This window comes from Salvelinus namaycush, chromosome 3, assembly GCF_016432855.1.
Source record: "Salvelinus namaycush isolate Seneca chromosome 3, SaNama_1.0, whole genome shotgun sequence".
Lineage (NCBI taxonomy): Eukaryota > Metazoa > Chordata > Actinopteri > Salmoniformes > Salmonidae > Salvelinus > Salvelinus namaycush.
The window spans coordinates 70,664,774-70,691,493 of NC_052309.1; the positions used below are offsets into that span (position 1 = coordinate 70,664,774).

Here is a 26,720-nt window from a genome sequence, read left to right on the forward strand (position 1 = left end):
GAAGCACTCCCACTGAGACGCTCAGCAGATCACCAAAAGTGACATTTCTAAGCCCATGTTCTTCCTTTTGTGAGAGACTTAGGAAATCGATAGATGAAAATTGTTTTGATTTGAACAACACGGGCAAAATGTCAGCAACAATTAGCTGAGTCAGTGGCTGGCAGGCAGGGAAATGGCCTGCTGTTCAATGGCCTTTAGCTGGGTTCTGGCTTGTCTATTATTCTGTTTCTATAGATCAGAAAGCAGAAACCAAGATATTTATAAAAAAACAAATAAATAAAACCCTCAGACAGGTGCAGGGAAATGTGTTGTTTTATAGGGTCAGCCATAGTAGTACAGCACCCCTGGAGTAAATTAGGGTTAAGTGCCTTTCACCTTGTCGGCTCTGGAATCAAACCAGAAACTTTTCTGTTACTGGCCCATTGCTCTAACTGCTAGGCTACCTGCCACCCAAATGATGTGTATACAGTACACGGAGGTCTGCACAAAGTCATAGTTTAATGTTTTACTGTTGTTGGCTGAATTTGACAAGTGGATTGTTCATAATTCCATGAAAAAGTCCATGTAACTGTATACGTAGCACTGCCTAAGCGGTGAAGAAATCAAATAGGTTCATATGAAAACACATTCTTCAGCATCAGCTTCACATAGGGCTCTTACTCAAATCTATTCTACTCAATCTACTCAAATCTATATCTATTCATACATTCTCCAGTACATAATGTCACGTTTTCCACTCTAGGTAGAACTCTTAGTGTGGGTGGAGTCATTTTCTCTTTCAGACTCTAAGTGATGCATGTAGTCAATTCTGTGATCTCATTGTGGCTGAATGATAGCATGGAAACACATTAAAAGAAATTAACAGATGTGCTATGGCCAGTAAAGTAAAGAGTGAGGAGGACAGCTCAGCTCGGTGCAAAAGGTAACAGAAAGGGCAGCCAGCAGTTTGGTGGAGTGGTTTGCTTAAATATGTAAAATCCTCCTGCTGTGCTGCATACTGTACAGTATCATGGCGGTGGAATACAGTGGTTTATCCCTGTTCAACAACAACAAACTACATCAGACTTCAATAAAACACAAGCTGGCTAATAATTTTTTCTTCAACTTGGATGGCACATATATTTATGTGCGGGTGAGGGATATTGTGTCATTGCATTACAGTTGTCAGTGCAACTGCAGTTTCTCCCATAGGGTATAAAGTAACACATTCAAAGTTATCTCCCAATGCAGAAAAGCACTAGAACATGTGTGTATATTAATGTTCATTGTAACTGTGTGACAATCTCTCATTAACTTCTTATGGCTGGGGGGCAGTATTGAGTAGCTTGGATGAATAAGGTGCCCAGAGTAAACTGCCTGCTACTCAGGCCCAGAAGCTAAGATATGCATATTATTATTCGTATTGGATAGAAAACACTCTGAAGTTTCTAAAACTGTTTGAATGATGTCTGTGAGTATAACAGAACTCATATGGCAGGCAAAAACCTGAGAAAAAAATCCAACCAGGAAGTGGGAAATCTGAGGTTTGTAGGTTTTCAAGTCTTTGCCTATCCAATATACAGTGTCAAATTTGGTCCAATTGCACTTCCTAAGGCTTCCACTAGATGTCAACAGTCTTTAGAACCTTGTTTTAGGCTTCTACTGTGAAGGGGGGAGAATACGAGCTGTTTGAGTCAGGTGTCTGGCAGAATGCCATGAGCTAAGTCAGGCGTGCGCCCGTGAGAGTGAGCTCTGTTCCTTTTCATTTCTAAAGACAAAGGAATTGTCCGGTTGGAATATTATTGAAGATTTATGTTAAAAACATCCTAAAGATTGATTCTATACATCGTTTGACATGTTTCTATGAACTGTAATATAACTTTTTTGACTTTTTGTCTGGACTAAGTGCCTGCGCCTCTTGAATTTGGATTTGTGAACTAAACGCGCGAACAAAAAGGAGGTATTTGGACATAAATTATGGACTTTATCGAACAAAACAAACATGTATTGTGGCACTGGGATTCCTGGGAGTGCATTCCGATGAAGATCATCAAAGGTAAGTGAATATTTATAATGCTATTTCTGACTTCTGTTGACTCCACAACATGGCGGGTATCTGTATGGCTTGTTTTGGTGCCTGAGCTCTGTACTCAGATTATTGCATGGGGTGCTTTTTCCGTAAAGCTTTTTTGAAATCTGACACAGCGGTTGCATTAAGGAGAATTATATCTTTAATTCCATGTATAACACTTGTATTTTCATCAACATTTATGATGAGTATTTCTGTAAATTGATGTGGCTCTCTGCAAAATCACCGGATGTTTGGGAAGCAAAACATTACTGAACATAACGCGACAATGTAAACTGAGATTTTGGATATAAATATGAACTTTATCGAACAAAACATACATGTATTGTGTAACATGAAGTCCTATGAGTGTCATCTGATGAAGATCATCAAAGGTTAGTGATTACTTTTATCTCTATTTCTGCTTTTTGTGACTCCTCTCTTTGGCTGGAAAAATGGCTGTGTTTTTCTGTGACTTGGTGCTGACCTAACATAATCGCATGGTATGCTTTCGTCGTAAAGCCTTTTTGAAATCGGACACTGTGGTGGGATTAACAACAAGTTTATCTTTAAAATGGTGTATAATACTTGTATGTTTGAGGAATTTTAATTATGATATTTCTGTTGTTTGAATTTGGCACCCTGCACTTTCACTGGATGTTGTCAAATCGATCCCGTTAACGGGAATTCAGCCGTAAAAAGTTTTAACAGTATTCAACAGGTAAAAACAATAACATGTAAAATGTCATACATAATCTATACTGGATAACAGTATTAAGTTCCCTACATGCACGGCATTGAGACATCTGTCCTTTTTACATCATTGGGGTACAGGAGTTAGAGCTCAGAGCAGCATACAGTAGAGAACAGTTGCCAGTTTCAGCACCATGGACAGCACAATGCACATTATTAGAACTGTGAACCATTTTCAGCACCATGGATAGCACAATGCACATTATTAGAACGGTGAACCATTTTCAGCACCATGGACAGCACAATGCACATTATTAGGAATGTGAACCATTTTCAGCACCATGGACAGCACGATGGGCAGTATTAGTACTGTGAACCATTTTCAGCATCATGGACAGCATCATGCACATTATTATCACTTTGAACCATTTTCAGCACCATGGACAGTACCATGTACATTATAACTGTGAACCATTTTCAGCACACTGGACAGCACAATGGGCAGCATTAGAACTGTGTACCATTTTCAGCACCATGGACAGCACCATGTACATTATTATAACTGTGAACCATTTTCAGCACCATGGACAGCACAATGGGCAGTATTAGAACTGTGTATCATTTTCAGCATCATGGACAGCACCATGCACATTATTATAACCGGGAACCATTTTCAGCACCATGGACAGCATCCTAACTAATACTGAGGGGGAAATGTCTTCCTTCAAATGATTGATTATCAAAAACTGATAGGACATTAACCATCAGCCACCAATCCTTACTACTCCCTCAGAATCTGATGATTAGACCTAATTTATTTGAAATAGGAGATTTTAGAACCCCCCCATGCAAGGACAAGAGTTTGAGCATTTTATCCGTGTGTATACAGAGACCTATAGTGCCTACTTTTCCAAATTAGACACTGAGACTCATTATGAAATAAGAAAGCTAACTGTGAGGTAAGGAATACAGCCAGAGAGGACAGGCTTTTAAAATTCCCTTTGCACTGTCCTGTGGATTCTTTCAATATTAACAATTCTGCTAGGTGGAGGTTGAGCTATGAGGACATGAGTCCAGAACCCAGCCTCAATACAACAGCCCTCCGCCATTCTAAGAGTGATGAACCTACATGACCAGTACAAACTGAGCAGTACACAGTTGGGTAATACTGTAGAGCTCCCTTAGACATGACTGTAAAGCATTTGCACTTTGAAGCCCCAGGGTTCTCTCTAGCTGGGCTGGAAAGGTTAATGAACCCCACTACGCCTTGCTGTATCAATGTCATATTACTGGGGACTGTGGCCCCAATTGATCGGTGGTCCCTAATCACATTTCACTAATAGCAGGTTCAGCCCCATGGCAGAGCCACAGAGTGAAACAGAGAAACAGACTCGCTGGTGCCTCGCTAATTTGGAAAATCTAGTGTTTCACTACTCCAACGTTCCCTCTCTGCTCTGGGAGACTGGGAGAGCATCCACATTAGCTGAGTAAACTGGTTAAAATATGCTCAAATCATGTAATGATGTATTGTGAGCCATTACGTTTGCTGTTTGGTTTTCAAGTAATGATGCTAAAATGACTGAAATAAAAAGCTGTGATGGAATTGTGGAATAACAAACATGTGTGTGTTTGTATTCATGTGTGTGGATAAATATTTTGATTCTTATACTTACTTACAAGCCCTTAACCAACAACGCAGTTTTAAGAACACTTATTTTTCATAAAACTGCATTGTTGGTTAAGGGCTTGTAAGTAAGCATTTCACTGTTGTATTCGGCACATGTGACAAATAAAATGTGATTTGATTTGATTTGATTTGATGTTGCCTGGTGGGTAGACTGTATGGCTTTACTGGATAACATCTGCTCAATGGTTGTGCTTAGGTATGACACAAAGCAACATCTTTATCTCCTTGGCTACAGTGCAGGGCCCCAGAACACCCATCTGTGAGAGAGCGCATAGAATCATGGAGATTTCACCTGTTCAAATCTAAGCCTTTTATGACTCAGACAAGGAATATCCAGTCATGTCTCTCAGTTTAGAATGTCCGTGAAAGCAGAGATCTGTGCAACAGCTTGGAGATTCAAGATTAGAGATAATCTTTGTTGTGTACTTTCATGATTGAAAGGGAGCAGTTAATGGCCTGCCATTGTGCAATTCAAAGTTATTTTCTAAATAAAAATGCTTGATGTCCTATGAATTCCAATTAGCTACGAGAACACAAATGAATGTGAGTTATGTGGAAATGTTCCCACACAGGTATCCACATAGACTATGCTTCCCCTGCCAACTATATATGTTGTATGTCTCTATAAAACAGGCTATCAAGAGTATTCCTTTAAAAAGTTAAATGCATGGAGAATATGATCATATGAAGAGTGACGTCAGACGGCATCTTTATATATTCATCATCTGTCCCTGACTGCCGCAACGGAATTCTTGAGAACTTTGAGAAAGCAGCCAAACATGAGCTGAACATCGCAGATCCCGTGAAGGCGAGGCTGGGGCTTCGCACGGATTAGAGTCAATGGCAGATTACACCGTGCCTTTTGGAAGAGATGCAGAGTTATGGATTTCGGCAGGTTCCAAAGTCACTCATCATTATCCAACGAACGGCATATTTTACCCAGACCAACGGATTGAGGAAAACGAAGAATGGGATTGAGGATAACGACTCCGTGGGGGTTTAAGTGTTTCGACAAAATATGATGCAATTAGTTAATATTACAGATGCAATCATCCTACCACTCAAACTATATGAACTCATTTAGGCGGGATCATTCTACTTTTTCCAAGAAAATGGCTGAAATCAATTTATTCCAAAGTTATCCAACAATTGTTAAATTGGAAACGATGCAAATTGTGCACAGGTAATTTCTTGGAGGAACATTTACCTGCTTTTCTGTCGTATTGGGATGTTGGCAGAGGCAGAGTCCGGTTCCACAGGGAGACACCGCAGTCCAGGCGCAGCACAGAAGAAAAACATGCAGTCCCTTGACCCATGGAGATATGGCATATAGGTTGATCTCAAACCGAATCGTGCCATCTTCAAATAGGTTGAGCAAACGATTTATTTTTATATTCACCATTTCATTGTCCTTCACATATTTATGCTACAGCATACTGTTTTGTTGTGGTACAATCATGCCAACCCAGAGTTATGAGGAAAAAAGGTGCCTCCATCACAAGAACGTAGGAAGCAAAAAACTTCTGCAAAAAGATTGCACCGCGGACAGGAGGACTGCTCTGGATGAGACTTTAAACGTGGCACTCACTCACCAAGGATCAAGTCATGCTCGCAACCAAAGTAGAAATTCTGCCTTGCCCATCACTCACAAACGGAGTATTGCCCAATCCGAATATAATATTACTGTTGCACAGAAATATGGAAACAAAAAGTTACCTAACGCACTAATCGTCGGGGTGAAGAAGGGCGGCACCAGGGCCGTGCTGGAGTTCATTCGAATTCATCCAGATGTGCGCGCGCTTGGAACAGAGCCCCACTTTTTCGATAGAAACTATGACAGAGGATTGGACTGGTACAGGTACGAAATGTCACGTTGATTTAAATATATAATAAACTAATTTGTCTGTTTATGATATATTTCATTTTCAATATGTTATTTTTTGAACAAGTGCATGGCCCATACAAAGGAATTTGTCACAATAAAACAGTAGGCATAGGCTAAGCAGGCTTATGACTTCTTACAACCTAATGTATGTAGGCCTGCCTATGAGATAATATAGATATGCTTGGGTGTATTGCATCTGTATCCATTCTATTCTAACGCGTATCTCTGACATTATTAGTCAGCTTTAAAAGTGTGTACCAGGGTGTATACTTGAATGTTCCACGATTGTGTTCATGAAAGTCCATAACGTTTTTCATGATCATTAGGCTAATCATGTACCTTGTGGGATGGAATAAGTGTGCAGTATATTCCCTCCTCTCTACCTACCACTCTTGTTTTTTTTGTTGATAATGTTGTTGATAATTGTTGATAATGATCACTTAGAGATCCTTTTTCATAACACAATACAGCAGAGAAAACTCATAGATATACTGAGTATAACAAACATTAGGGACACCTTCCTGATATTGAGTTGCAGACTCAGTTCATCGGGGCATGGACTCTACAAGGTGTCGAAAGCGGTCCACAGAGATGTTGGCCCATGTTGACTCCAATGCTTCCCACAGTTGTGTCAAGTTGGCTGGATGTCCTTTGGGTGGTGGACAATTTTTGTTACACACGGGAAACTGTTGAGTGTGAAAAACCCAGCAGCGTTGCTGTTCTTGACACAAACCGGTGCACCTGGCACCTGGTACCCCGTTCAAAGGCACTTAAATATTTTGTCTTGCCCATTCACCCTCTGAATGGCACACATACACAATCCATGTCTCAAATGTCTCAAGGCTTAAATGTCCTTCTTTAATTAACCGTTCTCCTCCCCTTCATCTACAGTAATTGAAGTGGATTTAAAAATTTATATCAATAAGGGATTATTGCTTTCATCTGGATTCACCTGGTCAGTCTATTTCATGGAAAGTGCAGGTATTATTAATGTTTTGTATTCTCAGTGTAGATACACTAAATGACCGAACATTATGTGGACACCTGCTCGTCGAACATCTCATTCAAAATGATGGGCATCAATATGGAGTTGGTCCCCCCATTGCTGCTATAACAACCTCCACTCTTCTGGTAAGACTTTCCACTAGATGTTGGAACATTGTTGCGGGGACTTGCTTCCATTCAGCCACAAGAGCATTTGTGAGGTTGGGTCGCAGTCGCCGTTCCAATTCATCCTTAAGGTGTTCGATGGGGTTGAGGTCAGGGCTCTGTGCAGGCCAGTCAAGTTCTTCCACACTGATCTCGACAGCCCTTTTCTGTATGAACCTCGCTTTGTGCATGGGGGCATTGTCATGCTGAAAGAGGAAAAGTTTTTCCTCAAACTGTTGCCGCAAAGTTGGAAGCACAGAATCGTCTAGAATGCCATTGTAGTGTTAAGTTTTCCCTTCATGGAACTAAGCGGCCTAGCCCGAACCATGAAAAACAGCCCCAGACCATCATTCCTCCTCCACCAAACTTTATAGTTGGCACTGTGCATTGGGGAAGGTAGCGTTCTCCTGCCATCCCCCAAACCCAGATTCGTCCGACGGACTGCCAGTTGGTGAAGCGTGATTCATCACTCCAGAGAACCCGTTTCCACTGCTCCACGGTGGCGAGCTTCACACTACTCCAGCCGACGCTTGGCATTGCGCATGGTGATCTTAGGCTTGTGTGTAGCTGCTCATCCATGGAAACCCATTTCATGAAGCTCCTGACGAACAGTTATTGTGCTGACGTTGCTTCCAGAGGCAGTTTGGAACACGATAGTGAGGGCTGCAACCGAACACAGATGATTTCTACTCGCTACTTGCCTCGCGCTTCAGCACTCGGTGGTTCTGTTCTGTGAGCTTGTGTGGCCTACCACTTTGCAGCTGAGCCGTTGTTGCTCCTAGACGTTTCCACTTCACAATAACAGCAGTTGACCGGGGCAGCTGTAGCAACGCAGAAATTTGACTAACTGACTTGTTGAAAGTCAATGAGCTCTTCAGTATGGACATTCTACTGCCTATGTTTGTCTATGGAGATTGCATGGCTGTGTGCTCAATTTTATATACCTGTCAGCAACGGTGTGACTGAAATAGTCAAATCCACTCATTTGAAGGGGGGCCACATACTATATAGTAGTTTGTGAGATAATTGATCTAAAGCTTTGATTTCTCAAGGTGTACAAATATTTCGGAATATCAGATTTAAAGAAACACTCCGACCGAAAGCAATTGGAATCGTAAGCATTACAAGTAAATCATGCCCCAAATCCAGGATGAAGTTACTTTGACTTGATACCCAGGTTGAAATGCCACAGTATAGCGGCAGTGTTGAATTTCAGTAAGTAAACATGCAGATCAACGGTAATAGATATTGTCAGGGGCAGACTTTTAAGAAACCCTCTCCAGCAGAAACATGGCTAATATTGATTAGTGACCTCGGATAAGGTCCTCCTGCCTTCCCTCTGACGGGATGCCCCTCCAGTGTACTGTACATCGATGAGACGGGACACTGGCGCTGTCTCTCACCCATGAGTCAGACTTTGGATAAAGAAGTCCATAGGAGAGTAATAGCCTTTTCTCATTATTGTGCCTACCCAAACAGTACCGTGCTGGCTTTTATATTTTCCTTTTACATGATCCTTTCCAGCATGGCCAGATCCAGTAAATCTCAGCTCAGCTTGGCTCAGTTGTGTGACTCTACCTGCTCTCATCCCTTGGCAGCCGTAAGACCATTGCTGAAGTTGGTACCTGCATGCCTAAAAGCAGGCATTACACAGGTGTCACAATCTCGTCTCTGACAGAACATGGTGCCTGTTGAGTGAAACCGAGCAGGGAACTCTCATGGATCGCATCTACACTTAGCTGAGAGAGAAAACCTACTGAAACAAAGAATGTGCCATTAGAAAGTGTTCTGTTCTGTTGGAGGTTCTGTCAGACAGGCCACTCTAGTGAAATCACCCAGCAGCTCTCCCTAAGCCCAGATGGTTGTGGTTTGTGCTCACTGTCCCATCGCAGTGTGAAGCCATTTATACCTGCTGTGTTTAAGTCAATTGAGTCAGACTCGCCCATGGGGAGCAACTTAAATCAATAAAAGGGACTTGGAGGCATTCAGTTCAGGGCTGAGGACTCGACGTAGCAGTGTTTTTTCACGCACTTGAATAGGCCTATAATATAACTGCAATAATGCTAATATTAGACTAATAGAACAGTGGGAAGTTTGTGTGCAGTAGGCTTGTGCCAATATAGTACCAATATTAGCAGATACTGTATTCATGTAATTAGTTTCACGTTAATTATTAATTACACATCCACACTTACATACCCACCCCCATGCATGCATGCATGCACGCGCACACACACACACACACACACACACACACACACACACACACACACACACACACACACACACACACACACACACACACACACACACACACACACACACACACACACACACACACACAGGCTCTAAATTCATCAGTACTATTTGGGGACTGATTAATTAAAATGCCACAGAAGCCAGGACCTCGCAACAGTGTCTCTAATCCCCTCTGAAAGCAATTTTAGTTTAGCCACTGACATCTTGCAATAAGAGCCACATAAATGCCGCCAGTAATGAGAAAGATAAATTGGCTGATTAACGTCAGAAGTTCTATACAAATCACCTTTAATGTGCTTTAGAGAGTCTTATTTTTCATTTTATTTCAGTCCAAGACATGAGACACCATCCATTTAAATGTAATGAGTGTTTGCTAGATTAGTTCACCTCAGTCATGGTGGCTGAAACTTTATGCAGACTAGAACTAATATACGACCTGGTCTCAGCATTAAATAAAACGATTGTCACCATCGTCTAATGAGGCACTGTGATAGACTGTCCTCTATTTTTATTATTTTTAATTGTGAATTACTTGCATAATCCAACTATTTTCACCCCAATGTAAGTGACAGACCTGTGCGATGACAGTGAAATGGTGCAATGTTCATTACTCAATCTCCAGAATAGAATAAGACCCATTTGGCCTCATTTGTGGAAGCAGGTAGTCTAGTGGTTAGAGTGTTGGACTTGTAACCGAAAAGTTGCAAGATCAAATCCAAATCTTTGAAATATTCAAATCCCCGAGCTGACAAGGTAAAAATCTGTCGTTCTGCCCCTGAACAGGCAGTTAACCCACTGTTCTTAGGCCATCATTGAAAATAAGAATTTGTTGTTATTGACTTGCCTAGTTAAATAACGGTAAAATAAAAATGTAGATTGCATGTGAGTGTCTCTCCATCCCTGTGACTATGTAAGGGGTAGCTGAGTCATACATTATACTGCAACCAATTCCGCAACACTTCGTGTATGCGTTTTTCGATTTTCGCACACGATCAAAAAAATCTAACAAATCCGCATCACTACACACCATCACCATCAGAACTTAAAAGGGCATCTCAGCTCTACTGATTTTACAGGAGTCAGACGCACATCAAATAGATTCCCTGAGAAGTGTTAAAATTGTGCAAGAGGCCTCGTAGAATCTGCTTCAGCCAAGAGTATTCTCCAGGTCCACCATTAATTGGCTCAGGGAGGATACTGAACCCCGGAACTCTAACGTCAGAAAGGTTGACGAGGACAGAAAGTTGTCTGCTGCTCATTTAACGGAGGGAACTGCACATTCCACTGGCCCAGGCATCTCTTTCCACTAGTAATGAGGAGTCTTAATCCCGATATAGCTCAGAAACATGTAACAGTTAACATTAATTACAAAAACAACTCCTCTCGGGAATATCCCCCAAAGACACCATGGCACAGTGAGGTTTTGGTATTAGGATTTTGTATTGAATAAGTCATTAGCTGGAGTTGCCAGCAGCAAGAGAACGAGGTAGTGGTGTTGTGAGTTTCCTACTCAAAGAGACAGGGATAGAGCCTTTACCAACTGTAGGTAACCCAGCTGTACATATCATTAAGAGCTGTTGAGAATGGTAGACCACCCTGGAGGCAAGGACACACAATGACATTATTCTGAGAGATGGAATCTAACATGGCCGACACCATGCCTAGCAATGTATAATGTGATTAAATAAATGTGTAGTTTTGACTGTAGTAAATTGAGTTTGATTAAATGGGGATATGCACAACTCTGTTCAAACTGTTTTTCCTGGAGTCTAGTCTAGTTAGTACAATACATAGTATACACGCATCAAACTATTTCCGTAATGATCATGGCGCCGAAGGAGATGGCCGCCGTTTTACGATCCCAAAACCAATTGTGCTATTGTGGTTTTTTTTGCATTATTTGTAACTTATTTTGTACATAATGTTTCTCCCACCGTGTCTTATGACCGAAAAGAGCTTCTTGATATCAGGGCAGCGATGACACACCCCGTACTGGAGGAATTCTTCTTCTTCAATGAGTTGGACGGGCAAAATTTACTCCAGACACCCGACAAGGCCCTCATCCCTGTCATTCGCAGGAGGAAAAGACGGAGATATCGTGGACGACGGTCCAGGTGCCTTGTAAGGATCTGTCGCCGAGAGGATAATGTACCTTTACCATAGGTCCTATTAGCCAACGTACAATAAATCGATAATAAAATAGACGAACTACGAGCACGTATATCCTACCAACAGGACATTACCAACTGTAATATCTTATGTTTCACCGAGTCGTGGCTGAACGACGACATGATTAACATACAGCTGGCGGGTTTCAAGCTTTTTCGGCAGGATAGAACCGCGGCCTCTGGTAAGACAAGGGGCGGCGGCCTATGTATATTTGTAAACAACAGCTGGTGCACAAATTCTTAGGAAGTCTCGAGGTTTCGCTCACCTGAGATAGAGTATCTCATGATAAGCTGTAGACCACACTATTTACCAAGAGAGTTTACATCTATATTTTTCGTAGCTGTCTATATACCGCTGCAGACTGATGCTGGCACTAAGACAGCACTCAATGAGCTGTATACGGCCATAAGCAAACAGGAAAACGCTCATTCAGAGGCGGGGACTTTAATGCAGGGAAATTCAAATCAGTTTTACATAATTTCTATCAGCATTATAAATGTGCAACCAGAGGGAAACAACTCCAGACCACCTGTACTCCACACACAGAGACAGGTACAAAGCTTTCCCTCGCCCTCCATTTGGCAAATCTGACCATAATTCTATCCTCCTGATTTCTGCTTGCAAGCAGGAAGCACCAGTGACTCGGTCAACAAGAAAGTGGTCAGATGAAGCAGATGCTAAGCTACAGGACTGTTTTGCTAGCACAGACTGGAATATGTTCCGGGATTCCTCCGATGGCATTGAGGAGTACACCACATCAGTCACTGGCTTCATCAATAAGTGCATCGATGACGTCATCCCCACAGTGACCGTATGTACTGTACATACCCCAACCAGAAGCCATGGATTACAGGCAACATCCGCACTGAGCTAAAGGGTAGAACTGCCGCTTTCAAGGAGCGGGGCTCTAACCCGGAAGCTTATAAGAAATTCCGCTATGCCCTCCGACAAACCATCAAATAGGCAAAGCGTCAATACAGGACTAAGATTGAATCGTACTACACCGGCTCCAACGCTCCTCGGACGTGGCAGGGCTTACAAACTATTACAGACACAAACCTACCAGACGAGTGACACAAACCTACCAGACGAGCTAAATTACTTCTATACTCGTTTCGAGGCAAGTAACAATGAAACATGCATGAGAGCACCAGCTGTTCCGGAAGACTGTGTGATCACGCTCTCCATAGCCGATGTGAGTAAGACCTTTAAACAGGTTAACATTCACAAGACCGCAGGGCCAGACGGATTACCAGGACGTGTACTCCAAGCATGCGTTGACCAACTGACAAGTGTCTTCACTGACAGTCTATAATACCAACATGTTTCAAGCAGACCACCATAGTTCCTGTGCCCAAGAACATGAAGGTAACCTGCCTAAATGACAACTGACACGTAGCACTCACGTCTGTAGCCATGAAGTGTTTTGAAAGGCTGGTCATGGCTCACATCAACACCATTATCCCAGAAACCCTAGACCCACTCCAATTTGCATACTGCCCCAACAGATCCACAGATGATGCAATCTCTATTGCACTCAACACGGCCATTTCGCACCTGGACAAAAGGAACACCTATGTGAGAATGCTATTCATTGACTACAGCTCAGTGTTCAACACCATAGTGCCCTCAAAGCTCATCACTAAGCTAAGGACCCTGGGACTAAACACCTCCCTCTGCAACTGGATCCTGGACTTCCTGGCGGGCCGCCTCCAGGTGGTAAGGATAGGGAACAACCCATCCGCCACGCTGATCCTCAACATGGGGTTTGTGCTCAGTCCCCTTCTGTTCTCCCTGTTCACTCATAACTGCATGGCCGTGCCACTCCATGGTACTCCAACACCATCATCAATTTTCCCTATGACAAGAGTGGTAGGCCTGATCACCGACAGCGATGAGACAGCCTATAGGGAGGAGGTCAGAGACCTGGTCGTGTGGTGCTAGGACAACAACCTCTCCCTCAACGTGATCAAGACAAAGGAGATGACTGTGGACTACAGGAAATGGAGGACCGAGCACACCCCCATTCTTATCGACGGGGCTGTAGTGGAACAGGTTGAGGGCTTCAAGTTCCTTGGTGTCCACATCACCAGCAAACTATCATGGTCCAAACACACTAAGACAGTTGTGAAGAGGGCATGACAAAGTCTATTCACCCTCAGGAGACTGAAAAGATTTGGCATGGGTCCTCAGATCCTCAAAAGATTCTACAGCTGCACCATCGAGAGCATCCTGACTGGTTGCATCACTGCCTGGTATGGCAACTGCTCGGCCTTCAACCGCAAGGCAATACAGAGGATAGTGCGTACGGCCTAGTACATCACTGGAGCCTAGCTTCCTGCCATCCAGAACCTCTATATCAGGTGGTGTCAGAGGAAGGCCCTAAAAATTGTCAAAGACTCCAGCCACCCTAGTCATAGACTGTTCTCTTTGCTACCTCACAGCAAGCAGTACCGGAGCGCCAAGTAGAGGTCCAAAAGGCTTCTTAATGGCTTCTACCCACAAGCCACAAGACTCCTGAACAGCTAATCAAAGGGCTACCCAGACCCCTCTTTTACACTGCTGCTACTCTCTGTTTATAATCTATGCATAGTCATTCTACCTACATGTACATTTCAGCTCAATTACCTCGACTAACCGCTGCCACTGCACAATGACTCTGTACCGGTACCCCCGTATACAGCCTCGCTTGTTATTTTACTGCTGCTGTTTAATTTTTTGTTACTTTTATTCAAAAAATAAAAAAAATTACTTATCTATTTTTTACTTAACACTTATTTTTTATTTTTTTATTAACTTCTTAAAGCATTGTTGGTTAAGGGCTTGTAAATAAGCATTTCACTGTAAGGTCTACATCAGTTGTATTCGGCGCATGTGACAAATAAAATTCGATTTGATTCCTTGCACGCAATATTCCAATATTTCCTATCTCTAGCATATGCCAGGTGTCTTTGGAACCATTTGCATTTCAAATACAGACTGAATGAATATTTGCAGTGTCTCATTATGCGTTGGTAATGTTTTCCATTATTCCCTGCAGTTCAGCATAAAGCCTTTTGCAAAGACAGACAGGGGGGAAATGTGACAGGAGGAAACAAGTTTAAACTGAACAGGATGTGAGGACAGGCTGACATGCACTGAAATAGTTTTGTTTACACTGTGTTTCATTGAAATTGGCAGCTGAGCCGCAGTTAATTAATCTGAAACATTTACACAATTAACTGAAATGCTCATCTGAGGATGTGCAGCTTGCCAGCCATGGATTTCAGGGTCTTCCTGAGAGTGTCTTCATTTTGGGATAGTTGGACACTTTCCCACATCAAAGTCAGACACAGTAACAGCATTTGGTTCGCCTTAATTCAACGCTTTATCGCTTCAGGAGAGCAATTGTCTCTCAACATCCTCAGTGGATTAGAATCTTCCAATGTGCTGTCATTTCTGTGAAACGTAGTGCACAGACAACACGACTAAATCAGACATCATTGAGGTCAGACTGATTCTGATTCTGAAATGTTTGTTTCCCATACAGACAAACAGGACAGTACTTATGTAAAAACCTAGTTTACTCTGGAAAAGATTGCCATGGTGTGCACACAACACAACAGATCAGAGCTTTGTTTCAAATTGAATAAGACCTGCTGCTGGTTGTCTTGGCAGTTGACTCTAAATGATTTCTAGTTAACCAACCAGCTGACCGGACTTCAGTATTGCTGTCTGGGACATTGCTCGGTAACTCTTAATTGACTTCCATTGAGACCAGCTTCTGTCGCTGCTGACTGGTGATTAATGCTTGGACGTCATCCCAGCAGAAATGGGAGTGAGTGAAATATTAATAAGATAATCTTTTCCAGTGGAGACAGAATGAAGCTATTTCCTTCGTACCAGGCGAGGGGAGTAGACTGGTGATGTGGTTGTATAGCGACTCTGGTTTTATTACAGCATTGTGCATTAGAACACATGTGTAATTGCAAGCTGTGTAATTGCAATCTGGGTTGTTCGCAACCGTAACACAACATGGTCTGTACAAATTAACCCTCCTTGTGTCATTGAAGATATGACGTAGCCCTACCTAGACACATAAAGTAGTTTGTAGCAATACTCTGTAATGATTTAAAAGCTTTCTCACATACTGGTATTACCTGTCCCTGACTCCATAACCTTAGATAGAGTATTCACTGTATTGTTGTGAAATGTAATACAAATTAGAAGATGAAAGGCTTCAGAATGAAAGCAATGGATAAGAGTATGACTGTCTATGTGAATGTGAATATAATTCAGGTCCCGGTAATAGAGGTGCAGTATGTGAGAAAGCTTTGAAATCCATGTACAATACTGTATAACACCACACTTCAACAACATGCTCTTAGCATCCACCAAGAAAGAAATATAGACATGCTCTATGCTTTTCCCTACACTGATCTCACTTCATCTTACGTTCTACAGATCATTTGGAAGTGACGATGATGAGCCATGAGACCTTTGTCATAATTTAATCAGGGGCTTTTCCAAATAACCCCCGCTCGAGCCGAGGCCATCCCAACACCACAGATAATGGATACGTTGAAGTCACCATGCTCCCTGTCCCTGGTTAGTAGACTCAACTCACAAGCTGTGTATTGTATAATAGGCAGGGTTCATTATTAGTCTGTGTGATGACAGACACGTTCTGCTCTGCCAGAGATAGGGGCCACTCTCTAAATCTCTCCGTCTGTCTGTCTGTTGCAGGGACGCTGCCTGCTTGTCATGATTGATGGTTTCCAATTTAAATCCCAATCAGATCAGGCCTGGCCTTCGCATTACTGTCCAATCCTCCGACTCATCATAAAGCTGGATAATTAGTACAATGAGGCCTAGATTAATTCTGTTGAAAACAGTGTGTCACCGCCACAACCTTTCTACTGACAGTGGATGATAGCTTGAACATGGAGGACTCGAATACAACATTGAAGAAGCCAAACAATATCCACAAAGCAGTGGAGGCTGCTGAGGGGAGGACGGCTCACAATAATGTCTGGAACAGAGCAAATGGAATGACATCAAACCATGTTTGATGTATTTGATACCATTCCACTGATTCCGCTCCAGCCATTACCATGAGCCTGTCCTCACCAATTAAGGTGCCACCAACCTCCTGTGCCACAAAGATTTGAGATTAAACAGAATACTCCATGATTGCGTTTTTGACTTGGCCACATCAATACCTGACTCTGTACATCTATTGAAAGATGCTATACTACGTTTTAGCTCAACCTTAGAGAGGCCACACGTGTTCTGTGCATCTGCCGTCACACACATTCCATTTTGTCCACATCAAAAGACCTGCTAATGACCATACCAAAGTTATGTATACGCACTACTGTGGTTCACGAGCAAACATTTACTGAGGACTCTTATAATGCACTCAATTCCCTCTTGATTTGAAACATCAATGAAGTTACACTGGCGAGGTCTGGGTTAATTGATTGTGCTGAAGGAGATGATCCAAAGCTGACCTTTACCTGCTGCTACAGTCTTACATGCCTGAAATAGCAGGTGCCTGGGTGTCTGTACAATGTTGACTTGCTCAGTGGAGCCACGTTAGCAGCCAGAGAACTTAGCACATCCTTTAGCACTTTTAATGTTACAGTATGCCAGACATGATTTTTAGGTGTTGGTCTCAACACATCTGTCAGGGGGGGGGGGGTATTAAATACACACGTGTGTTTTTACCGGTGATGGGGGAATTGCTATCCCTTTGCAATCTTGTGAGCACTGGGCACATTTACAATGTTGGGATAGATCCTCCACACCTCGGTTCATTTTAACAGAGTGATTAAAATGTCACAGCCAAGCCTGTAACACATCCTGACTCCTCTCAGAGTTTCACCAATAACCTGAACAGGAGACGGCTGTAAATTACTCCAGTCAATTTAGTTCCAGCTCACAGGATCCGGATGATGATCAGAGCAGGGAGCCCATCCATCTCTCTACAACTTTGATTCATGACACAAAATGCCAGTTACTACCAGCTTTATAGATATGTGTGTGTGTGTGTGTGTGTGTGTGTGTGTGTGTGTGTGTGTGTGTGTGTGTGTGTGTGTGTGTGTGGGTGTACTGTATGTGTCAAAATGTGTGCAATGGCAGTACAGTTCCACATTGTGTGTATACCTTCCAACCATATTCTATCTCATTATTAATATTTTACTAATGGTTAATTCTACAGAGTTACCTGATATGATTTACAATATATCATCTACCAGCATTCTCCACTGTAACTTAGTCCCAGAGCTCCACAAAGCTTGTCGGTATTGAGAGCTGGAGTGATCACGGTGACCCTATCCTTTTAAGAGTAGGCCTACCGAGCGACAATGAAGGCTTTTAGAAAGCTACACTACTGAAGGTGCTCGCTGTTCTCTAAAAGCACCATAGGGTGTCAGGACAGAATACACTGCTGCTAAATGGCTTACAACATGTCACAGTAACCTTGGCATATTACAATTACAGCGAGAGCCTCCTGTCCTCTCTTATGCTACAAGCACCTCCATTGAAAAAGGCAGGCATCTAAATACAGGAAGGCCAACGTAAATAGCAACTGGCAATTAATGTTTGTGGAAGTTTCAGGTGTGATGGTGCCATTCCTAATTTCCCACTGTGGTGGTTGTGTTTTCAGTTAAGCAGTCAGTATGCTCACATGAATGACTGTTCTTCTCCCCGGTTTGGGTATTTACTTAAGAGGATAATGGAAGATGTCACTTTAGTTAAATATTAATGAAATATTTCTTGATGAGAAGCAGGTTTATATTCTGGTCAATTGAATGTTTTGTAATCATGTGGATGGGCTTTCATTTATAATATTCAATATCTGTAAAACAAATGTTAGTTCAATAGAAAACTACAGAGAACAGCAGGTGGACAATATATTTGATCAATGTAATATATTGTAATTATTGCATAATTTTTTCTGATTAGACCTGAGAGGGTAAATTGATTTTTCAAATACATGACAAGGATTAAATCCCTGCTGAAATGAGAATGTGTGCACAACATGTAGGCCTGCACTATGGAAGTTCACATCATGGTAATGCAAATTCCACCAATTTAATTCAAATCAGGTTAACAAAACAGTGATAAAGCTGTCCCTGACAAGTTGTTAACGTTTAATTATAAAGAGAAAGGGTGAATAATCTAAAGAGCAAATGTACATGCGTATCTCATCACTCCAATCATGGACAAATAAAGTTCGATTCAAGCTAGGTTTCTGTTCAACCAAACAACCGGGACTCAGCAAACCCAGTAGATAATGTGAGCATGTCATGTTGTTCTTGTGCTCCCCAAAATGCACATGTTCATCTTTAGGCAGTGGATCATTGTTGTCTTGTACTGTACTTGGGAAATGGAGAATGTAATTGGTTGTGTGAAGTAAGAGCATCCCATGAATTACATGTTCCATTATGGTTTTCTCTATGGAAAGCTGCACAAAACCTGTTTGTGTCCTGGTCTCGTCTGAAACCTTGGTGGATTAAATAAAGCTATAGGAGGTGATGGTTTTTCTTTCATTCCTAATCGACAAGAAATGCACCTCTTGGTGGCAGTTGGGAAATGCTACAAAGTACGGCCGCTAAAGCTAGTACAGCACCAACACTCCTTCCCATCAGCAAAAAAGGGACCATTTCAGATGTTGTTCACGCTGCGTTCCGCTCCTGCACCAGGCAACATGGGAAGTGTTAGACAGCCAGTAACACCATCCTGGGTGTTGGTTGTGTGGATTTTTTTTAAAGGTTTATGTAATACGCCTAATTGCAGCTCTTTCTTTTAACAGTGTTGGTAAGAATTGTCAAACAGAAAAGGGTACCGTTTGAAATTATATAACACAACAGTGTTGGAATGTCTGTAGCTTTCTCCATGAGATTATATAGTTCCCTAAAATTCCATCAACTCAATAATACATGTATGATGATGGAAGTGTGAAGAAAGAGGAAGAATATGCTATACTATAGGTTAAGGTTGATGATGTAACTAAGTTGGGACTCCATCACATAGCACATGAGATATAGTAGCATGTTTTTAGCGTACGGTAAATCTGTTTTCTGGGGATGGTGCTACTGCTGTTCTGTTCCTTCCATCCCATGGAAGATTAATGATTGCCTGTGGCAATAAACTGGTAAGGCTAACTGAGACACCCAGCAGACCAGCACAGGATTCATAAATCAAGCTAAACTGATCAATATTTCTCAGACTGTTAAGGTACACTACATGACCAAAAGTATGTGGACACCTTCAAGTCAAACATCTCATTCCAAAATCATAGGCATTAATATGGAGTTGGTAGCCCCCTTTGCTGCTATAACAGCCTCCACTCTTCTGGGAAGGCTTTCCAATAGATGTTGGAACATTGCTACGGGGACTTGCTTCCATTCAGCCACAAGAGCATTAGTGAGGTCAGGCAGTGATGTTGGGGCGATTAGGCCTGGCTCACAGTTGGTGTTCCAGTTCATCCCAAAGATATTCGATGGGGTTGAGGTCAGGGCTCTGAGCAGGACAGTCAAGTTCTTCCACAAAGATCTCAACAAACCATTTCTGTATTGTCACGCTGAAACAGGAAAGGGCCTTCCCTAAACTGTTGCCACAAAGTTGGAAGCACAGAATCATCAGTCATAGACATAAAGTTACTATTTTATTTACTGTATCAGTTTTAGTGCAAGAATGGTTTTGGGAGAAACTGCTCGATGCACTTTAGGTGGGATCTATCCATTTTAATGTTCAAACGTTTCTAGGAAACAAGGTCCTGACCTGGAGGGAAGAAGCATTTTACTGGATCTAGAGCTTGTATTATGGATACACAATGGAAAAGCCCAGTAGCCTAGAGGTTAGAGAGGTGGACCAGAAGCATGTTTGGAAAGCCCAGTAGCCTAGAGTTTAGAGAGGTGGACCAGAAGCATGTTGGGAGAGCCCAGTAGCCTAGAGGTTAGAGAGGTGGACCAGAAGCATGTTGGGAAAGCCCAGTAGCCTAGAGGTTAGAGAGGTGGACCAGAAGCATGTTTGGAAAGCCCAGTAGCCTAGAGTTTAGAGAGGTGGACCAGAAGCATGTTGGGAGAGCCCAGTAGCCTAGAGGTTAGAGAGGTGGACCAGAAGCATGTTGGGAAAGCCAGAAGACACATGTCTGTTCTAACCAATGGACAATAATGTTGTATTCAAATGTAGGTTGTAATTGTATCTTAGAACTATTCAGGCCTCCTGGGTGGTACAGCGGTCTAAGGCGTTACTACAGACCCGGGTTCATTCCCGGGCTGTGCCACCACCAGCCGTGGCCGGGAGTCCCATAGGACGTTGCACGATTGGCGTCGTTAGGGGAGGGTTTGGCCGGTGGGGCTTTACTTGGCTCATCGCGCTCTAGTGGCTCCTTGTTGAAATCCAACTTTTGCATAATCCAGGTTTCAAACAGGATTGATGCATTTCTTAACTCCCATTGCTCGAATGATGAAAGGAAATTCCCAGAGCAATGCCAGTCTCTACATTTTCTTGGAAAATATCAGAACACTTGTCTTTACTTTGCTATGCATAGATTCTGTGGATATGAGAAAAACTTTACAAACATTTTAAGAGGATGACCTATTTAGTGTGACCCAGATTCTCCCAAGTATCTTTTTCTGTTGGATGTCCTTAATGCAGGTGATTGTGATTTATGAACACCAGTCTAAAATGTGATTGGATGATTTCGCTCCAGCCCTCAGCATCACTGTCACCCTGGAGATAGGGAACAGGAGTTGTTTTCATGAAACCTTTTCAGCTATCGAAGTGGATAACAATTTCTGCAAGACAATTAAATTGCTTTACTATTCTATCCCCTTCTAGAGTACTAATACAATGGATTCCAGGCATAAAAAATACATTTTAAATCGTTTTTCTCTTTCTGTCTTTCCCTATTTAGAGGACTAATGCCACGGACTCTAGACAGCCAAATCACCTTGGAGAAAACCCCCAGCTACTTTGTGACACGAGAGGCTCCCAGACGCATCGCCAGTATGTCCCCCAACACCAAGCTGATTGTGGTGGTGCGTAACCCAGTCACCAGGGCCATCTCAGACTACACACAGACCCTGTCCAAGAAGCCGGACATCCCCACCTTCGAGGAGCTGGCCTTCCAGAACCGGAGCCAGGGTCTGGTAGACACCTCATGGAACGCTATCCGCATAGGGATGTACATCCTCCACCTAGAGAACTGGCTGCAGTACTTTCGCCTCTCCCAGATCCACTTTGTGAGCGGCGAGCGGCTGATCACGGACCCGGCGGGGGAGCTGGGCCGAGTCCAGGACTTCTTGGGTCTCAAACGCATCATCACAGACAAGCATTTCTACTTTAACCGAACCAAAGGCTTCCCTTGCCTGAAGAAGCCGGAGAGCAGCAGCCAGCCCCGCTGCCTAGGCAAGTCAAAGGGTAGAACTCATGTGCAGATAGACCGAGAGGTCATTGAGCAGCTCCGGGACTTTTATAGGCCTTTTAATATCAAATTCTATGAGATGGTGGGACAAGACTTTAGGTGGGATTGAGAATCTAATTTTAAAAAAGCAGGTGATATGTGTTTATTGAAATGGATACCTCAGTGGAGTCATTTGAATGAGGACACCTTAAAGTAAATCCAATTTCTCTTCATGTTTGAAAATACAGTGCGAGTTTAACAAGGTGTATGTAATCTGCCTTTAACTTTAAAACCTTTGATATAACTTCCTACTTTAACATCATGCCGGTTGTGTTAACCAAATAAAATAGAAATATATGCTGCCATGCCATTTATTCTCACAATTAGTATTTGTCATACACTAAATTGTGTTTCTTCACAAAGGCCTGTTACTTTTACAACACTGTACCATGTCAATCGTTCCAACTCAATGGACAACAATAAAGAGTATAGAGACAGCTGAGATTTGTTGTAACATGTCTGTCCTATGCTACAGTATGATCACAGACATGACAAAGCTATAGTATGTGAACTTGGCATAAGATGTGTATCATAAAGACATTCTGGCAATAATGAATGTAAAAACAGTTAATGGATGCCCTCATGCATATTATCGTATCAAATCATGGGCATTATGATGATAATTGTAAGCATTTGTCTTTTCAGAAGAGGTGGAGTGTAATGGAAAGACAGAGGAAGACGTGGAGTTGAACTACAGAGCAAAGTGAGCTCTTCATCCAAGGCAGCATGTAGAAAAACAGCCGATGTTTTTACTCTGCCTTTTGAGAAATGAGGAATGGCTTGATTAAAGAAGCTAAACTAAGAAGCTCCCAAACAAGCAGATTCAGATTGAATAATGTAAGTTGAGTACTGCAGTCTTGGTTAAATGTTTTAAGGCAGAACTTGTGCATTAAACATTGCCCAAACAGTACATAGAAGTACACAACTTACAGAGCATTATGTCTAATTTAACCCCTACAAACCATTTGCACATTTGGGGATGAAATAAATGGTGATAGTTGAAAAGGACCACATGAGGAGGCAGGTAGCTGGGTCCAGGGGCAGGCAGAAGGTCATACAAAGGGAGTCCAAAAGGGCAACAGTACAGGCAGGGAAAAGGCTAGTAACGTAGTTTGGGAGATCAGGCAATAGGTAGGTAACAGGAAATCCAATAGGCTAAAGTACAGGCAGGGAATAGGCAAAAGGCGTTGTTAGTGAGGCAGGCAAAAACTATCATATGCGGGAGGAGTAAATCACGGGGGAAAAACAGAGTTCTGAAGACGTGTGTCACAAAACTTGCAATACCTTACAGTGATGGGGTGCAGGTGTGTGAACAGGTGATTAGAATTCTGGAGAGTGAGCTGCGTTCAGGAGATCTAGGTGTTTGAGAGTGTGGGCTGGAAAGTGGGCTGGAAAGTGAGCTGCGTTCAGGGGACCTACGTGTTTGAGGGTGTGAGTTGGAAACAGACGTTACACTTGGGCCATAGCACTATTTAAAATGCTGCTTAGGGCCCCCAAAAGGCTAGGGCTGGCTCTGACTGCATGTGTGGGTATGGATGTGGGTATGCAGACCTGCGAGCCACTGCGGCCCCCACCCCCATCAAAGTTGCCCATCCCTAATTTAAATTGTCATTTGTGATACTCTCCATTAATTCTTGATTAACCTGCCAATGCTTGTCTACCCCTGCCTGCTACTTTGTGAGCCACCACCGTACACACTGATACGCTGAGCAGTTTAGCAATGAGCTCAACTTTATCTAAACACAGTTGATTACTACTTTTTTCCCTCCCAGAATGCATGTGGCTTGACTACAGAGCACTGAGAGCAAGTTATTTCCCAGTTTGGTGCGATTGTATTGCAGACAGAAATAATGATCCATCGTGTACAAAGAAAACAGACTTATGGGATTTCTAGCTGACTTGTGGCAGCTATGCAAGAAACATACCTCACATAATGTTTATGGGTAACTAATCCCAGGTGGTTGTCAGTAAAGAGGAGTGTGTGAGAAGGCAACACTATGGTAATGTACAGAAATCTGTCTACAGCCTGAAATCTAAGGCTCATATATTATTCCTTGTGTGTGTGTTTTATTTCTTCCCTGTCATTCAAATAGACTGTATTGACAGTGAACCTCAGAACTGTCCTTTAGCCACTACAGTCAGCATAGTGAACTGGTATGGTCATAGGCAAAATGTCATCTTTCCCAGGCCTACTCTACTGTGCTCTCCACATCAGGTATTGAATGGACATGATCATGGGAGAAGTAACAGTCCAATTACCTCCGATGGCCAGCCTAACCTTCAAAAGAAATACCAAGGAGCAAACAGGCTGCTGTTGTAAATGTCATGAACTTTGAAAAGACTGAGGCAAGTTTTGCCACAGCGTTTACCAGGCAATGTCAAGCAGTACATGATGCGATCAATTCCAATGGATTCATTGTTTCACTTCGTCAAAACCTTGCACTGTCAGGACAGCTTTTGAATAAAAAACCAATATACATGCAGGACAGCATTTAAGGAGTCATTCTTTTCAGAGTTGATACCGGTTTACTGAAACTTTCTTTTACCTTACCAGACAGGAAATCCCATTGTGATTTCAAGGGGGACCCAAAACTTCATGAACTTTACAGAATTGATGTCTGCTCTCGGCAGTGTTAAATAAACAACTGTTAAAAGAGAGAAATTAAGAGGGTTGTACAGTCCCAGGGTGTGCTGTATACTCATCTCTGAAATTATATTGGTTATGAGACATCAATAATGGAAAAATGGTTGCGGGCACTAAAACTTCTAAGAGGAGAAAAAGCCTGTTCAAATAATCTTAAAAGTCAGGCTTATACATAAATATTTTACATATTTATTGGTCCATTAGCTGACGGCTGGGAGGAAATGTATGGGGAAATTTATAAGGGCACAAGGCGAGACCCAAATGCAGACACGGGAGGCAGATGGTTTGAGTCTTTGATATTTACTACATCCAAAAGGGGTAGGCAAGAGAATGGTTGTGGACAGGCAAAAGGTCAAAACCAGTTCAGAGTCCAGGAGCTACAGTGTGGCAGGAAGGCTCAAGGTCAGGGCAGGCAGAATGGTCAGGCAGGCGGGTACAGAGTCCAGAAAACAGGCAAGGCTCAAAACCGGGAGGACTAGTAAAAGAGAATAGGAAAGGCAGGAGCATGGGAAAAACACGCTGGTTGACTTGGAACATACAAGACGAACTGGCACAGAGAGACAGGAAACACAGGGATATATACACCAGGGATAACAAGCGACACCTGGAGGGGGTCGCTTGGACAGGTGAAACTGATCTAACAAGGACAGGTGAAACTGATCAGGGTGTGACAAAATTACCTGAACTCGAACCTATTCTCTATCCGAAGTTTAAGCTTCAACTGAGATAGGAATGATTTTTTAGACAGACTTGCAGTTTATTCTGCTGATTGTCTGTTGTCCTATAGGCAACTTTACCATGCCCTGCGATATTTGACTTATGTGGTGTTGGCCATTCATACAACATACTGTACAGTAGATTATGTAATGTCAGAATTCACCACACAGTAGGTCACTCCAGAGGCATTGTCACGTTCCTGACCTGTTTTCTGTTGTTTTTGTATGTGTTTAGTTGGTCAGGGCGTGAGTTGGGGTGGGCATTCTATGTTATGTGTTTCTATGTTTAGGTTCATTGGTAATTAGCCTTATATGGTTCTCAATCAGGGACAGGTGTTTGACATTTCCTCTGATTGAGAACCATATAAAGGTAGGCTGTTCACAGTGATTGTTGTTCCTGTGTCAGTGTTGGTGCTACACGGGACTGTGACGGTTAGTGTGTTTTGTCAGTTTGTATAGTGTCTTGTTTTGTTTGATTAAATTCATTATGTCTAATTACCACGCTGCACATTGGTCCTCTGATCCTTCTCGCCTCTCCTCGTCTGAGGAGGAGGACGACGTAGACTGCCGTTACAGAATCACCCACCAACAAAGGATCAAGCAGCGGGGTAACGGGCAACAGCGACAGCAGCAGCAGCAGCAGCAGCAGCAGGAGAGGCTGCACTATTTGGAGAAATGGACATGGGAGGACGACCTAGACGGTAAAGGACCCTGGGCACAGCCAGGAGAATATCGCCGCCCCAAAGAAGAGCTGGAGGCAGCGAAGGCAGAGAGGCGCTATTATGAGGCGCTCGCACGGCAGAGCGGCTGGATGCCCGAGAGGCAGCCCCAAAAATGTCTTGGGGGGGGGCACACGGGGAGTGTGGTAGAGTCAGGAGTCAGACCTGAGCCAACTCCCCCTGCTTACCGAAAGGAGCCGGTGAGGGCGGAATTGGAGGTGAGTGACGCAGAGACTGTGAAGGATTTAATGGGGAAATTGGAGGAGAGAGTAATGAGGGATGTACTGGTTTGGTGC

The 26,720-nt window shown here is 42.8% G+C and overlaps 1 protein-coding gene across 1 annotated transcript; it reads left to right on the plus strand.

Moving 5' to 3' along the window:
* Window positions 1-5,749: 5,749 nt before the first annotated feature.
* On the plus strand, window positions 5,750-22,415 carry LOC120044546 (heparan sulfate glucosamine 3-O-sulfotransferase 2-like). Its single transcript, XM_038989203.1, has 2 exons — window positions 5,750-6,285; window positions 21,797-22,415. Exons 1-2 carry the CDS (start codon window positions 5,750-5,752, stop codon window positions 22,413-22,415), a joined length of 1,155 nt encoding a protein of 384 aa, XP_038845131.1.
* The last annotated feature ends 4,305 nt before the right edge of the window (window positions 22,416-26,720 follow it).

Excerpts from the sequence above, each read along its gene's own strand:
- LOC120044546 (XM_038989203.1), top strand. The coding sequence starts at position 5,750 with ATGGCATATAGGTTGATCTCAAACCGAATCGTGCCATCTTCAAATAGG. Across the intron at positions 6,286-21,796 it reads AGAGGATTGGACTGGTACAG|AGGACTAATGCCACGGACTC; the intron begins GTACGAAATGTC and ends TTCCCTATTTAG.